General features: G+C 37.6%; 1 protein-coding gene across 1 annotated transcript in view; it reads left to right on the forward strand.

Annotated features, from left to right (window-relative positions):
* Positions 1-2320: 2320 nt before the first annotated feature.
* LOC142334476 (cytochrome b-c1 complex subunit 7-like) overlaps positions 2321-17827 on the forward strand; it is a 34549-nt gene continuing 19042 nt past the window's right edge. The window contains exon 1 of the mRNA XM_075382538.1: positions 2321-2479. Coding sequence (XP_075238653.1) covers positions 2452-2479 — 28 coding nt within the window. The 5' untranslated portion in view covers positions 2321-2451. The remainder of the gene's footprint in view (positions 2480-17827) is intronic.

Raw genomic sequence — 17827 nt, forward strand, 5'->3', positions numbered from 1 at the left:
ACAATTGTTTCCCTTACTCTATCCTAGTGTAAATGTTAGGTCAGTTACTTTGTTTCTATCTCTATAGTATCATACCTTCTCATTATTAACATGATCCAAATAATGTACTACCATATACTGATCAGAATAAAAAACTTGTTTAATTTGTGATATAGATTTGTGGATGAATTTTAATTAACAATTTCAGAGGATGAGAATTAAATGCAAATATAATTTAAAATTATTTCATTAAAAATAATTTTTAGAATTTTGACTTGGGATTTCCTTCTAGGTAATAGATAAGTTCTTGTACATGGAGCAACAACATATCTTAAGCTTGTATTTAGAAAAAGCGTATTTAAAATTATTGTTCACTACAAACTTATGGCGAACCTTTGTTCTACTTTTTTCCTGAAAATATATTTCACAAAATAATAGAATCAGCAACCAGTGGTAAATTAACAATTACTTAAAAGAACAAATGATTTGAATCATATCAGCTATGACAGTTTACAAGGTTCCTTTCTGAATACATTTTATTGAGGGAAGACCAACAGTCTAGATGAGATTTCATTAAAATTTTTAACTACTTTAAAGTATAAACCTTGAGCAGATCAAACCTTTAATACAAAAAGGACATGTTTTTGATAAACAGGTGGAAATGTTTTTTGCCTAATTCATAATACAAATTTTAAAATCTACTTATTCAATCATTAAAATAAAATAATTGAACTAAAATCTGATAAAAATACTTTAATAAATAGGTTTTAGTCTACAACAAACTTCAAATGATAAAATGATATTAATCCAACAAAATAAAAACTTAAAACAAATTATGTAAAAAAAGAGCTTATCAACTTAATTTAGTATTTCAAAATAAAAAGAAATTCTTGATTTAATCAATTTATCAGATAACCAGATACATAAAAAAAGAATTTCATTTATAACCATATTAAATTTCATATTTCATTATTTTGATCAATGAATCTAATAAAGCGTTTGCAAATCAGTAATTATAATATACTGTAATAAATCAATATAAATACTGTTATTATAAAAATGATGAAAAATTCTATCTATATTAAATCTGAGCTTGGGCAGATCATTGCATAATTACTAATCCTGCAGGGATCTATTAGGTTCTGCAAATAATTCTTAATTGTAGGTCATTCATAGTCTAACATTTGTATGTGTAATAAATTTTGGATAAGGGCGATGTTAGAAAATATCAGCATTGAATTTTGCCTTACAAATATTAGCTGAATGGTCGTATCATGAGCAACTGACTATTCTAAAACTGTACAAATATTTAGGTATAGGTTTTTTTAAGCTCAGGGATCACCTTTAGGTATTGCATCAGAGGATGAGATGAATGATTTGTAACGTGTGTGAAAATGCTATGCCTGATGCCTGACTGGGGGATTTGAACCCGGGACCTCCCTTTGGATGAAATGGCGAGATGCTACCATTCGCACCATGTAGGCCTGGAGCTTAAACTTATTATAGTTAATTTAAATTACTTATTTCTATATAACTGGATAGGGATCCATATATTGGAATTGATAAAATTTGATGCATAAACTAGCGTCACTAAATGAGTAATAGAACTAAATAAAATTAAATGGCACGCTAGAGGTAAGTTAAGAAGAGGGATAAAAGCATGTTTTAAACCGATGCTGTAGAAGTGTTCTGATTTTGTATTTTGAACACTAATCTCTAAATAACTATATATCTGATCTCTATATAAATTTTCAACAACTGTACGTAAATTTCTGCTTGTGTTGCGAAAATGGCCGTTCTGCTGCTTATCCGACTTAAGAAAAATAAACATCCCATCATCACTATTATAGTAGCGCAAGCGTACAGTGGTTTTATTTAGTTCCCAGCCGCTCATTTTGTTACGCCGAAGTATGCTTCATAATTGAACAGGTAATTTGTATTTTGCGGCAAAGGTCACCTGTCCAGTTATATAGATTTATAGATATATAGATTATATAGATCTGTGATTTAAATATTTGCTTTGACTAGTACTTCAAACTTGTGCCACATATCAGTGCTACCTGTATAAGACATTCTTCAGATGAAGATGGTATTAAACAATTTTGATAACAAACATCCCAATCTGTAAGTAGTAATTAAAAAAATTAAAATTTAATTAGCTTCTTTAAAATAGTTTCTTTGTTAACATTCTAAATGAAAGTCTGTCATTTGTTTTTTTAATGACTACGAAAATTATAATACATTATTCTAATTTATAAAGAATTTTTAGCATGATAAATTTTACGTAAGTAAATATTTATAAATGTAATCACTATTGCATTACTGTAATTTTACTCAGAAAGAAATCTTTTCCTTCACTATCGTCATTATGTAATTGTTGTGGCATTGTGACCTCTAATGTGTTTTGGGGTTGATATCTGAGTTCGTCTGAACTGGTATAAATTATATTTCTGATTCAATTATTATTCAAATATGGCTGCTAGAGCACCGCGCACTTTCAGTAAGTCATTAGATTACTATTTTATATTTTTCATAATATGTAAAGTAACATAACCAAATTGGTATAACTAGAACTCGACATTGACATTTTCGCGAACATTCGTTTGTGTGAAGTTCAAAATATTTGTGTTGAATTTGAATTCACAATAAATATTTCCCTTTCCTTTACCAGGAAATTGGTTTTTGATGAAAAGCGGTAGTTATTTTTGTGCTTGTGCTATAATTTCCTTATGATTTATTTTCTTACGGTATGTGGTCTTTGCTAATGGTCAGATTTTGGATTTGTTGCCCGGATACCCTTTGGTTGTGCCCGGATGTATACCCTTTTTTCATTAATTTGAAATCAAAAGTGTAATTTTTTTGAAACTACGTTTATTCAAAGCATATAGCTACAAAATGAAATATAAAAGAATGATGCTGGTTTGTGAAGTGGCCATTCAAGCTTATTGAATAATTGTACAATACTGTGCCCTAAGAAATCTAGTAGCATATATATTTATATAAAACCGAATATTAGAACATTTTCACATTCTTTGCTAAGGGCATATTAATTTTTTAATTGATTAGTGCAAAATTCAGGTAGTCAAATATTTAGCAAAAACTTAGTTTGTCTGTCAGTCAGGCCAGGATGTACTGCTAATAGGCTAACAGAATACTGCACCAGCTAGCTGGTGCAGTATCGAGGAACTAATTAGCATTTAAATTACTGATTTGGTCGTGCTTTAAATGATCAAAACTGCCAAAAGGAAGGAAAGGGCCTAACCATCCATGGTTCTCTTGACAGTCTGAAAATGCAATTTCTGTTATTGGAAGATAATAAAGAAGTTGCATATTTATTATTAAGGGTGGAACTAACAAAAATTCATGAGGTAATAGGCCGTATGATTTTAGTTATCCGTTCATGTGTGTGATGCAACAACAATTTGTTTTAGCAAAAATTGCTGAGATATTAAAAAAATAAAATTTCTACTTTAAAGAGATACTAGGTTATTTTGAACCATTACTTCATCAATTTCAGTTTTGTTCATATTTTCTATACTGTAGCAGGTACGCTTAGGAATCAGGAAAACAGAAGTTCTAAATGTCAGAAAGCAGATTTGAGCAATGCAAGATGAAAATCCATGCCATGTTTATAGTAATTAGCAGTCAGTTTTGTGAATTATGGTGATCTATTTAGATGGAAATCTGTTCTGTGAGAGAGGTTAGACTTAAGGTTAGTGTTGTGCAGAGGTTAGGGATAAATTACCAAGGTACAGCAATACTTAATATCACTTTGTAGAGTGCTTGGCTAAATTTATGTTTAAACAGAAATCACTACAGAAAGAGAGAAAGACTATCATGTGTTCTGTGCTAGTAGTCATTTGTACAGCGAATAATCATCACCTTACAAATAGGACCATTGGTTGTATTAAATGGCTGACTCTAATGACTGTGAACTCCTTACTGGTCTTTGACAGAATATCTTGTTACATGCTGTTCCAATAAAAATTGTCCCTGATGAAATATCTCATCGCCCAATATGCCCCTGATGTAATATTTCATCCACACATTTTAATATATGTTATTTTGTTAACTGATGAAATATTTCATTGCTGTGTAGCAATGTTTCAGTTTTTTTAGTTTCATAGTTTCATTCTTTTCATAGCCACAGCTTCATACAGAAGCGCAGATTGCAGTATCTTAGAAAATATTGATGTTCGATTCAAACCATATGTTATTTTGTTGTTTTTACAAATTTATTGCTTTTGATTGCTTAGTTTATAGATAGTTTAGTTAGTGTTGTGTTTTATGATTTTGTTAGAACGGCTAGTACATCTGGAATAACTTGCATGACAAAAAAGTTATTTTTTGTTACATGATAGTGATTAGTGTTTTGAATAATGATATTTTGGATGAAGTTTGGATATTTTGATGATATTTCAGAAGTCCCCCTAATATAGACATGCAATAGGCCTAAAAAAGATAGGAATAAAAAAGCAATCAAAAAACCCATAGACAAAACATAAGGTCATTATAAAGTCATAAAGTCATTTATGATTGTGCTGAAAAATTTTGTCATTTAAAACAATCTCCAGGTATAAAAGTGACAATTGATTATCCTAATGATGTTTATTCATTAAGTTATATTTCACTGATGAACTCATAAAATTAAATTTTTTAACCAACTAACCTCTGTGCTGAAAACGTTTTCCAAAATAAAGGCTAAACAAATGTTCAGTTTCACCACTGGAAACTAATATTAATGAGATTATTATTATTCTTAGCTGTGATATGATGACTGGTGTAATTTGGAAGGCACAAACAAAACAATTTTTTCTACAATTTTGTCATAAAAAAAATAATTTTGTCTTGTAACAAAAATTTTGTTCTCTCTAGTTTCTTGAATTTTACTGACAATAATAACCCACCTCTGTCATCTTGTAAAAAACTAAAAAATCGAACCTGTTTTTGATTATCTAGTTGAAAGATTTAGTTTAGTTTATATTTCAGAAAAAGAAATATGGATGGAGCCTACTTCTGTGGAAAGAGTGACTTAGTTTTATTAAATTTATTTGGATTAAACGAGCACAATTTGGTATAAAATTATAATCTTCTCCAAAACAAAGTCTGGTTAAATTTATAAAATAATTATGTATGTAGGTGCTAAATAGGTATATTGAAAAACCCCAATCTTGGTCATAGCGCTAATGTAGTCATAACTCTTTTGGAGAATTGTAACCTATTCAACAAGGGTTATTATATCTACACAGACAACTTTTACTGTAGTCCAGAACTTGTCCTTGCTGTTCATCAGCGTAATACAGATTTAGTTGTAGTTGTTCCAACTACTATTTGTCTTGGTCTTCCCCCTGGTTTGGCTAATCAAAAACTATATAAAGGTGAAATGATCACATTATGCAAAAAGGATGATAAAATGATGGTTTTAAAATTGTAAGACAAACAGGAGGTGCTAAGTTTATCAACGGTACATGAATTAAATAACATTGAAGAACTGCATAAAGGAAAAAATGCATTAGTTTCAACTTAATCAATGACTGTAACATTTATATGGGAGGGGTCAGTTGGGTGGATCAAATGTTTGTAGCTTATCCTCTTGGACGCAAAAGGCAAAAAGTTTGATATAAGAAACAATTTAGACATCTTTTAAACAGTCATTTTTAATGTTCATGTTATTCATGAGAAAAGTGGAAGTAAATTATTTTCATTTTAGTTTAGAGAGGCTATGATTTAAAGTACAGTTGAAAGGCATCATGAACAGAGTTAAAAAAAGGCACGACTTCCTTAGAAAGTGGTCTCCTCAGGCTTCAAGAAAGGCATTTCCCCAGAATACATCCCTAGAACAGAAATAAAATTGCTCTGACTTGAAGGTGTGCAGCTTGTTCAGCATATAAGATTTAAGGAAGAGCCTCAGTACTAGTGTGCTAAATGTGATGTAGGACTGTGTGCGGCACCTTGCTTTAAAGATTTTCATATTAAAAAGAACTTTTATTGAAGAAAAAACTATTCAGTTAATTTTTATCTTTTATTTGCTTTTCTTTAGTTGTATTTTAAGTAGTCCTTAGCGTAACAATTTATTTTCAATAAGTACTGTTATATATTATAAATATCCAAACCAAAGATTATCAGTAAAAAGTTTACATAATTATTCACAATATTTAGAGATCTGTTTAAATTCTGTTAATAATGTTTAAGAGTTTAAAGAGTTAATAGCCATAGAAAAGTTATAATACAGAGTTATTATTATTAGACATAATAAGAACCAAATCAAGATTACAATCAGGCTCTCTAAGTAAAAACCTCATAATTCTTATTTTATGACTATAAAAATGGGTAAGATGCAAATATAAGGTCATATTTTAAAATAGTTGTAGGTACTGAATCATGAAAGTAAAATAATTAGCAAAATAACAATGTATTGACCAAAATTAAATATGCGTAATAGTTTAGCGTTAAATGAAAAAAAACTTCAACGGGGAGTCTTATTCTGAAAGACTTTGGGGATTGGCATCCCTACGATCCTAGCCTCTGCATTGTTTTTCCCACTACACCCAGAGCTGCAGAACACTTTACATTATACACATACACTACACAAATTACAATATATACCCTTACACAATTACACAACAATATCCTACACAGTTTCTTCTTACATTTAGACCCTGTGGTGTTGCAACATCTTACAAAACACAACTGTAACCCAAGGTGGAAACTATCATGCCGATGGGTGAATGGCAGTACGTAGTGAGTCTTGATGTCCTCTGGGCACCAGGGTGAACCCAGTTGTATTTAGCTCTAGCTGTATGACCCACTGTTTGGTCTAGTGGTGAACATGTCTTCCCAAATCAGCTGATTTGGAAGTCGAGAGTTCCAGCGTTATATTTTTACACGGACCTGAATACTAGATCGTGGATACCGGTGTTCTTTGGTGGTTGGCTTTCAATTAACCACACATCTCAGGTATGGTCGAACTGAGAATGTACAAGACTACACTTCATTCACACTCATACATATCATCCTCATTCATCCTCTGAAGTATTATCTAAACGGTAGTTACCGGAGGCTAAACAGGAAAAAGAAAGAAAGCTCTAGCTGTATGCGTGCACTCTGCTGGAGTGGTATGTTATATCGCTGGTACTTGTGGGACCAAAATTTCAAGTCCTCAAGTGAACTTCATGATGGTTGGTGGTCCATTTGAAAAAACCACCATATCCTTTTATATCTAAGATATAAAGTGTTATATCTAAGATGTAAAACCTCATTAAACCAGATGTCTTTTTCGCTGCTGTGACATAAGTAAAGCTCCTCTTATAAATGGAGGCAACCAACACTGCGGATCCTGCAGTGAGCTGAAAAAGTTTGTTCAGTTCTATCTGATAAGGTTGCTTCACTTACTGCAATTATTTTTGAGTTAACAAAAACAAATAAGAAGTCTGTAGTTACAGCTAGTGAAACTAGCCTAACCTTCAGGGATTCCCCTAAAGGTTCCTGTCCATAAAGTTTTACCTTTGCAGATAGGGGTAAATACAGCCATGAAATAAGCTCCCTATTAAAGGAGCCCAGACAACTGCTTCCTTTGGAATGTTGTCTGCAACTTCCCATTTTTCAAAATCTCCCCCTCCAACACCACATTTACTGGAGGATATGTTAGAGGAACCACCTGATTCCAGGGTATTGGATTTTCTTAAAATAGAAAATTTGAGAAAGAAAAACCAGATCACCTATAACTAATTTTGTTATATATTTATCTGTAATTCTGTATCCAACTAACTTCTTTCATTAGTATTATTCAGTGGAATGTTAGAGGTCTGTGGTCCTGCATTGAAGATGTTAAGAGTGTTTTGTGCACATGAGCTGTTAATAATGTGCTTCCAAGAAATGCATCTATTACAAAACTAAATGCAGTACACTATGCAGTAACACTCAGAGGGTATGTCTGTGAGAGATACAGTTGTCTTGTAGACAGTAGAGAGAGTGGTGTTGTAGCTATTTTCATGCAGATTGAGGTGTCTGCTACAAGGATACCACTAGCAGCTACCTTCGTTCTGCTGTTGCTGTAAAAATCTCAATCCCTTTAAATTGCATATCTGCAATTTGTATCTCACTGAACTCTGATTTCAGTGCTCTAGAAATATCAAATCTCATGCAAATTGCATCACCATCGTTAATAGGGAGACTTCAATGCCCATCATATTTCCTGGGGCTCTTCCCCTTTTACTCCCTTGTTTTAATTGGTCTGCTTGTGACAACCTTCACGGCAGTGACCACAGACCAATTACTATAGCTTTTGGTGTCAATGACAAGGTGAACAAATGACGACATAGATGGATTATTGAAAAGGCAGATTAAAACAGTTACCATAAAGCCTTCCCATCATAGTATGTTGATGGTGAAGATGCCCTTGACAAACTTACTTCCCTTATGTCTCTTATACTTGACATTGCTAATAAATGTATTCCACAAACATTGGGAAACCCAAGACGTCTTTATGTTCCTTGGTGGAATGCTGACTGCCAAAATGCTATTAATAATTGATGACAAGCACTACAAAAATTTAACTGCAGGCCTACAAATGAACACCTAGATTTATTTTGTAAGGCTGGAGTGGTATGTCATTTATTCTTAGACGCTAAGAGGAAGTCGTGGAGAAATTACGTCAATACCATCTCATGCACTGCTTCCACATCTACTGTGCGGAAAAAGATCTGTGCAATCTGCAGATCACCAAAGCAATCCATTCTCAGACTCATTCATGAAGGAAAACTTACAGTACCTTCTACAGTGGCAAGTATACTCTCATACCTTTCTAATTCGGTGCTACACCTATTGTGTATTCATAATAGTCTCAAGTTTTTCCTTCGGTCTGGTCAGAAACCATTGTCGTACCAGTACTTAAACCTGGTAAAGACCCCCTGGCAAATCCCTCTATCTGCCACCCTATCTCTTTGACAAGCGTTTTATATAGTTATTGAAAGAACAGTGAACCGCAGACTCACATGGTACTTAGAGAGACATGGTCATGTATGTTTAGAACAATGCGGTTTCCGCCAAGGATGTTCTTTCACTGACCACTTAGTGTCACTGGAAGCAGCTATTCAAAACACTTTCCTATTCTACCAGTGTCTCGTCGCTATCTTCTTTGATATCAAGAAGGCTTATGACATGGCCTGGCAATGTGGTATTCTTAACACCCTTAAAGAATGGGGAGTCAAGGGCTGTATGTTTGCATTTTATCAGGAGTTTCTTAAATGACTGAACTCTCCGTGTTGATAATTCCTTATTGGGTAGCATCACCTTGGAGAATTGAGTACCTCAAGGAAGTATGTATGAAGTGCCACCTTGTTTGCTGTAGCAATCAACAGTATTACTGAGTGTGTGCAACCATCTGTTTCATGTTTATTATTGGTTGATGATTTTGTCTTATATATTATTACATCCTGTTCAACAGCCGCAGCATAAAGACTACTGCAGAACACAATTACTCGCCTTGAAGCTTGGTCCAAGGTTACCTGTTTCACCTTTTCACCTGAGAAAACAAAATGTGTAGTCTTTTCTCAGTTGCAGGACCCTTCCATTCTGCAAATTTTTCCTAATGGTGAGCTAATTACTATCTCCCAACATCAGATTTTTAGGTTTATTTTTTGATAGCTGCCTTAGTTGGGTCAAACACATGAAAGAATGAAAAACAAAATGTTCCAAACTGCTAGATATGCTACGAGTTCTCAGCAACACCAATTGGGGAGCCGATAGGTCATGTATGTTGTGATTTTATTATTCCTTAGTTCGTTCCAGTTTGGATTACGGTTGTGTCACCTACTCTTCAGCGCGTAATATCTAACTGAAGATGTTAGATGCTGTACATCACACTTCTCTCCATCTTGCTGAAGAGGCTTTAGATGAAGCCGTGTCACTAGCATACTTGTTGAGTGCAGTGAACCATTTCTTTGGGATAGGCGTGACAAACTTTCAAATGTAGTTTGTCCATCAAAGGGCAATTGAATCACCTGGCTTTTACTACAGTTCTTGCGAATCCTAATTTACAAAGATATGAAGACTATCCATGTTTCACTGTACCTGTGGATGTACATATCCGGCAGTTACTACAGCTTTTAAACATAGACATACCTCCTATTTTGCAATGTATCCCTGTTCATATCTTCTTTGGAGAATCAACCTTATAAATTTACTTTTGATCTTACCATATACAAGAAACGGTTAACACCACATATTGTCTTTCAGTAAAATTTTCTCCATATTCTCTCCAAAATAAGCCCAGATGTAATAGTATACACAGATGGATCGAAACAGAGTAATCCTGTTGGGATGTGCATTTATTCTTAGTAGCAGAATCTATATGTTTGGTCTACCTAATATTACAAGTATATTTACTGCAGAACTGTATGCCATCAATAAGGCTTTGATTATCGTTAACCCTAAATACAGTCATAACCTTATTTGTAGCGACTCGTTTAGTGCACTCCAAGCTTTGGAAGATTTTTCTCTAAACATCCGTTTATCACTGAAATTTACAATGCAGTTGCTGGGTTGAACCGTCGTAACACAGAAGTGAGTTTCTGCTGGATCCCTAGCCATGTAGTAATTGTGGGCAATGAACGCACAGATTCTGCTGCTAAAGATGCATGTAGTCTATCTTCTTTCATCAGTCTTGTTACTACATGTGATTTTAGCAGTTGTGTAAAACACACTCTTGAAACAAAGTGGCAATGTGACTGGACTGCCACAGTGGATAATGAACTCCAATAAGTTAAAAACACTGTGTTGCTGTGGGACTTATCTTTCAGAAAAGTCCGTTGAGAGGAAGTAGTCCTTTGTCGATTGCAGTTGGGTCATACCAGTCACACATAGATATGTAATGTCAAAAGTAAATGCGCCAACATGTGAATGATGCAACTGCCGTTTGACTGTGTGCCTCTTTCTTGTGGATTGCGTTTGTTATGAGACTTTGTGTAGTAAATTTAAATTGCCCAGGAACATTCGTCAAATCCTGGGCAATGATAAAGAAGTATTGGACCGGGTGTTGTTAAGTTTTAGCTTTTTAATATTTTAATTTTTAACATAGTTTTTTATTTTTATTTTTTAGTTTTCCCACTATCCGAGTTAGGGCCATTTACACCTCTGTTGGACTTTATTAAATTCTTTTTAGTTTTAGTTAGATTTTACATTTTTAGTTTTATTCTTATTTCTAATCTTAGTTTTATGGCTGTGATACTAATTAAGTCTTTTTTAAAAAATAAATTTTATTTGTGATATTAGTTGTAAGTTTGTTTAATTTTTTTAGTTTTATGGTTTTAGTTATTTATTTATTTTTTCTTAAGTAAAATTTTATTCTGGGCGATGATAACGCCCAAGGTGTTGTTTCATCCATAAAAAAAAATGAAAAAGAGACTGGTAAGGAATTAGGTTAGTTTATGGTTTATTCCTCTCTCCACAAAATTACAACTATAATTGTAACCTTAATTCTAACAACCATAACCCTAATCTCCCTCTACAGAACTTATCCTCTCTCCTCAAAACAGATTAGCATCTGAACTGAACAGGTTGCCATAACCCTGTTTCACAGTATACTTTTCAAACGTAAATCGCAGATTTTTATTTACACATTAGAGTGGTTTAAATAATGGATGACTTGACAGCAACTGTCGTCAGTGGTTGCAACCTTAACATTTCAAGTTAAAAAAAAGTAGTATATGTTTATATATTTCTCATACCATTTTGTTATGCATGTACCAGCTATATTCTTTATTATTGACTTAAAATAGGATTACAGTATTTTTATAGCTAACAAATGAAATATTTAGGGATAAGGTAAATTTTAAAAGTAGTAATCTTCATGACAAAATATACTTAAGTGATAAATATATTTTTACTTAAATTATCTTGTAGAACATATTATTCTTATTTATAGAACATTTTGGGACATTTATTCGATTCTTATTGGTGGTATTTTGAATGTAAAATGACAAATAAAAGAGCCGATTAAAATCTGCAAAAATAAGTTTAAAGCTTGTCTTTGTATTTACATTTGAGATTATTCATTCTCAATTGGAAATTTTCATTATCATTTTGTAGTTCATGTCATTAGTTCAGAATTATTAAATTTTAGTGGCTAACTGAACCAAATTAAAATTTAAAGTGTTTTTAATTTTGTTTTACATTAAGAATAATAAAGAACTGCTAGCTGTTACTTTATAAGGTGGGTTATTACAAGGAAGGAACTAAGAAGATTGCAAAGCAATTTAAAATTTTTTATTGATGTAAAGAATAAAAATAAGTTTAAATTATAGATTTTGGTTAAGTTTGTAGTTAAAATACACCACATTCAACTTAAAAGAGCCCCATCACTTAGTTTGGTTTATAAATAATAGTTTATTGGCAAACACTTAAACACATTCGACCATACTCCTGTCTACTCTTGTTAATTGTATCCTCTCTATTTCCTAGATGGCATTGGTAATGTTGTCTTCAGTTCCTGAGGGTGTGTGGGTTGCTCCTACAAACAACTTCTTTTAAATAACTCGCAGAAAGAAGTTTGGATTAGTCACATATGGAGATCTTAGTTGCCGCAATCCTTTAGAATTAAATGCCAGTGTGTCAAGCATTGGCTTTTGAACAAGATAGCATATTGTTTAAGTATGGTTAAACTGTTGACTGTGTATTTGTGATTAAAATTACTTACGCAGAATATCATGTATCTGTCAAAGTTTGTGGAGATAAATTTGAAAAGGAAGCAATAGTGATGAAAAGTGCTATTCAGAAGTTAGTTAAAAGTGTTGTGAAAGAAGTTTGGTTATGTTCTACTGAAAAAATCTGAAAAAAAAGTGACACTGACCTGTTGCAACCAGCGTGCTAATCCTCTTGCAATAAGGCTATGAACTGTTAGATAATTTCTTGGTAGAGGCAGCATTCACAGTCTATTTTTTGTGAGTGTAGGGGAGGTCAAAGAAAATGCATGGGTTTTCAATACTGTAGGTCCAGTAGTTCTGACTATATTAACATACTCACCAAGGTGAAACCATGCTTCTCTGTGAAAAACAATGATCTAAAATGCCATTGTTGCCTCTAATGAAGTTCATGAACCATTAACAATAATGAACCCTTTCATTATAATCAGCATTAGTTAGCCCATAGAAAACCTGCATTTTACATCAATAACATTTCAGCATTCTCACAGCAGAATGTGCTGAACCTAGTGAAATGTTTTTACTGTAGTTTAGCCTCTCCAAAGATTTATGAAGTTTTGTAACTGCCACTATGTCTTGTATGACCTGCATTGTTAACTAACTGTCCTATGTCTGGTATGTTTCTGGTCTAACGCTGAATTTGTTTCACAAAATGTTTTAACTAACTTCTGAATAGCACTCTTCAACTAGTGCTTCCTTTTCAAATTTATGTGTGAACTTTCACAGATACATGAGATTTTCTATAAATAAGTTTCTGTCGCGAATACATGTTCAACTGTTAACCGCATTTTAACAAACAACACATGAATTATGCTAACTTGTTCAAAAGCCAATGGTCGAGACAAACTGCCAATACTGAAATGTACGGGCAGTAAACAGCCCTCCCCACTCCAGCTCCAGTCATATAACATTTTCCACATCATTTTACCCGGAACGCAAAGATGGTGGGAGTTTCATTTCTCCCTTCGAAAACGCAGAGCCTGGACGATGTCCCTTGCTGCTGTATCTATTATTCGGACGTGTTTATGGGTTTATTTTAATGTCGGGTATGATTTTAATGGTTTCTTTTAATTTTATGGACGGATTTCGTATAGCGTTCCGTGTCCGTTCATGTCCAGCGTCATCACACCCAATTCTGGGTCAGTCCGCAGGAGGCCAGGCCTTTTAAAAACCCGTGCTCCCGACGTGATTCCCCTTCAGTCCGTCCACTGAAGTCCCTTCGGTGCCAACGCTTCACTGGCCAGCAGGAACACGCCACAAGGGGGCATTGGTTAATTGGAGGGAGCAATGCGCCCCCCTCTCCGGAGGAAGTCGCAATTGCTGATCTAATTAGACTGAATTGTAAGTTGTGTAGGGAAAGGTTAAGTAGAAGCTCCCCATCCACCTCTTCGTCGGCTACCCTTCAGGACGCATCTCTGCCGGGCTCATTCCCGGACTCCCGTCCGGGACGTCGGGTCGCTTAGACGGTCTTCTATCTTCTTCTTCTCTCCTTCCGATGACCTCTTCGTTCCTCCCCGGCCTGCAACCTCCGAGAATCGGCAGCAACCGAAGTCACACGCCATCAACCCTGAAAATCCCCGCGGCCCCAAAGGGCTGAACGGGGAAAAGTGCAGGCCTCCCTCCTCTTCGTTCTTCTGTTCAGTCAGTGGCTGCTGGACTCGCTCCTCCCCTTCCCCCCCGAAAGGAAAGTGAATAGGGAACTTAACAATTTTTGATGATACCTACTCGCGGTCGCGGTTATGGAGCGGCGATCGCCTTTGTAGAAGAAGCAAGAAGCAGGTTCATCACTACACATAATAATATTAATCTCCAGACACACGTGCGTCATGGAAGGGTTTGGGGGGGACCGTGTGGCCGCAGTGAAGAAAAGTCTTCCATATTTGTTGTGGTGGCTGTTGAGTACCTGCAACAGAAGAAACAGAACACACACACGAAAAAGCAGCGTTTTCTCTTACCCTCAATATTGTTGTGGCAGAGTACCACGATTGCAGAGCCGAAGTAATCTGAAAAAAAAAGTTACCGCATTCTGTTGTTTTTGGCGAGACAGTATAACTTGTTGCCTTGTTTTACAATTAATATTAAAACTTATTCACTCGCGACCCCGGAAACGTTTCTAACGCGTTTTACCGTTTATGGCTCATGCGATATGGAGGCTCCTAAGCCTGATTTGTCGATTATCGGCTCCCGCACCGCACCATCACGGTGGTTCGTCCAGTACGGCGTGAGGCCGCTTCCTTACAACTGTCGGGGTTGGGTCCTCTCGGCAGATGTCCCGAAGATGACTGTGTTCGGACACAGCCGCTCTCCCGAACAGTCTGCGCGCCTGCGCCACTCCCACCTCGGACACTGATTGCAATATCGGATCGGAGAGTGGCGTTCCTGACGAAACACGGAGCTCCAAATATCGTCCGCAACGCAATGTTTTGGACGGCCTCAATCTTCTTTTGAAGCGAGGAGCTCAACACTGCCCCCCATGCCGGGTAAGCATATGTCACAATCAGCAGTACGTACAGCCGAAAAATAAGTAACTTAGTTGCCAGAGGGTACGGGCTGGCACTGTTCAGCACTGGGTATAGTGAGGCTCTGGCGGCCTTAGCCCTCCGGGTCACATAATTAACACGTTCGCCGAAGGTAAGCCGCCTGTACCACCCCCAGGTACTTAACCGTTTTCCAAAAGGGATTTTCTCCCCTGAGATTTCCAGCTGCCTGGCCGGTTTGCGTGTCTTGTATGTGAACATCACGGCCACCGATTTTTTACCGTTGACCCTGATTCTCCACATATCGAGCCTCGGTTCCACTAAGTCCAGTTGCCTTTGGAGCCTCCGGACCGCGTAATCCACATTTGCGGATTCGTAGAAATATGCCGTATCGTCTGCATAAAGGGCCGTTTTAACCCCTTCCGACAGCGGCATATCGTTTATGTACAAAGTGTACAGGAAAGGAGAAAGCACTGCTCCTTGGGGAACCCCAGCGGCTATTTCTCTGGTGGAGGAAATTGTTTCCCCTACGCGCACGACAAAACGTCGGTGTAGCAAATATGACCGCATCAGTCTGACATAGTGGTATGGAATCGCCGATTGTGCTAGTTTATAAAGCAGCCCGCTTTGCCAAACTTTGTCAAAGGCCTTGGCCACATCCAGAAAAACAGCTGCAGTCCACCGCTTTCCTGTTCAGGCCTCCGACAAGGTCATCTATTATTTTTACCAGTTGGAAGGTCGTTGAGTGACCCTCCCTGAACCCAAATTGCTCCGGCCGCACTTCTCCCTCCATGTATCGCCTCAGTTTTTCCATGAAAATTCTTTCGAACAACTTAGACAATAACGGTAAGGGAGATTGGCCTATAATTCCATGGGAAAAGTAAACTTTTCCCCGGTTTTGGTAGACATACGACTTTGGCCGTTTTCCAACAATTCGGGAAATATCCAACGTACAAAATGGACGTGAATATCACAGGCCGGTATGTTCCGGAATGCACGGGCGCTGATCCCGTCGACACCCGGGGCCTTGTCGGGGCTTGTGGCCTTGATGGCTGCGGAAACTTCCGCTTCAGTGACTTGGTCAATCTCTAGAGGGGCGTCCTCCACCTGTGAGAAATAATCTACAAGAAAGGACCTAGGTTGTGTGCTCGTCGTTATTTGGCGGGGGGGGGGGGGGGGTTTGGAGTAAATTGCTCCTCCAAGGTGCCGGCGAAAACCTCGGCCCTCTCCGCCTCCGAAGAAAACCTCGCTGCCCCACAACCGGATGGCGAGGCTTCTTCCCTTCTCGTAGTCTCCTGTTAAACCTGAACACCGAGGAGATGTCGTCAGAGATCGAGGCGAGGTATTCGTTCCACGAATCCTCTCAATGTCTTGTCAGCAGTTGTTTCACCCTGTCCGTTTGATTATAAAAGGCCCGTTTGTCAACGGGGGACAGGGTGATTCGATATCTCCTCCTCAGTCGTCGTTTCTCCGCTATGGCGTCGGAGATATGAGGAGGGAGGTCGTTTCGAACAACTGTGCGAGCTTTGGCCGATGAACTGCCTGACAGGGCCTCGGTCATTGACGACCTGACGCGCTCGACAGTGTCGTCGATTTCCAACGGGGTGTTTAGGAGTCACCGGCCTGTACTCCCGTTGGAGGATCTCGAATCTTTTCAAAGTTAACTGACCTTCGGGGTATAGGTGGGGGATCTCGGCCGCCCCCTGCCTGTCCTAGTTCCAACAGGACAGGGGAGTGGTCCGAGCTGAGGTCTTCTATCATTTCAATCATGAACGGGAGGGTTACCCCATTCATGATTGCGATATCCAACACATCAGGCGAATGTGCTGTGAACGAATATGGGCACCTCAGGGCCTACGACAACCAAACGGCGGGCTCGCGCCCTTTCGTACAGCAATCTGCCATTCGCGTTTGTCAGATTGCTGTTCCATTTCGCGTGTTTGGCATTGAGGTCACCCATGAGTATCATGGGCCCATACCAATTTTCCAGCACGGCATCCAGATCTGCGCCGGTTACCGCATCGTTCGCCTTGCTATAAGCCGAAACCAGCCGATACACCGTGCCGATACACGTTTGTTCATACAAACGTGATGGAACAAAGGTGTGTGCCGATCCACATGCACACACCTTTGTTCCATCACGTTTGTATGAAGAACAACGCGCGTATGCATGTGGCGTCTATGGACTAAAAACCGTGGTTCCACCGGCGGTGGGGTATCCGGGTCGTACTCGCCTATCCGTCCTATATGTGAAATAGTTCCCGAAGGGTCAGTTGCTTGTTTGGGTTCAAGCGCGTCTCAGACAACAGTATCACGTCTACCAGTAGATCCTCGGCCAGACGGCATAGTTCCTCCGTCCGGCCTACTACTGAGTTTGGCGTTCCACTGCAAGAGTCTGAGTTTGGGCCTAACCATACCGAGACAGCACAGCCATGAGGCACTCTTATTAAGGACTGGATACAGTCCTTGAGAGATTTTGCCTGGAGCAGGCTTGGCAAGACCATCATGATATCCGGCAGGACATCCCTCACTGTCATTTGTGAAAGGAAATCCATGCCAGGGCCCTCCTTCGGGGTAGCCGGTTTCGCTTTGCCGCTGGAGGCGCCATTGGTTGCGGCCGCCCTTTTGGTGGAGCGCGGGACCTCAGTGGCCGCGGTTTTCTTAACTGCCTGC

This window comes from Lycorma delicatula, chromosome 1 (assembly GCF_047948215.1).
Source record: "Lycorma delicatula isolate Av1 chromosome 1, ASM4794821v1, whole genome shotgun sequence".
NCBI classification, from domain to species: Eukaryota; Metazoa; Arthropoda; class Insecta; order Hemiptera; family Fulgoridae; genus Lycorma; species Lycorma delicatula.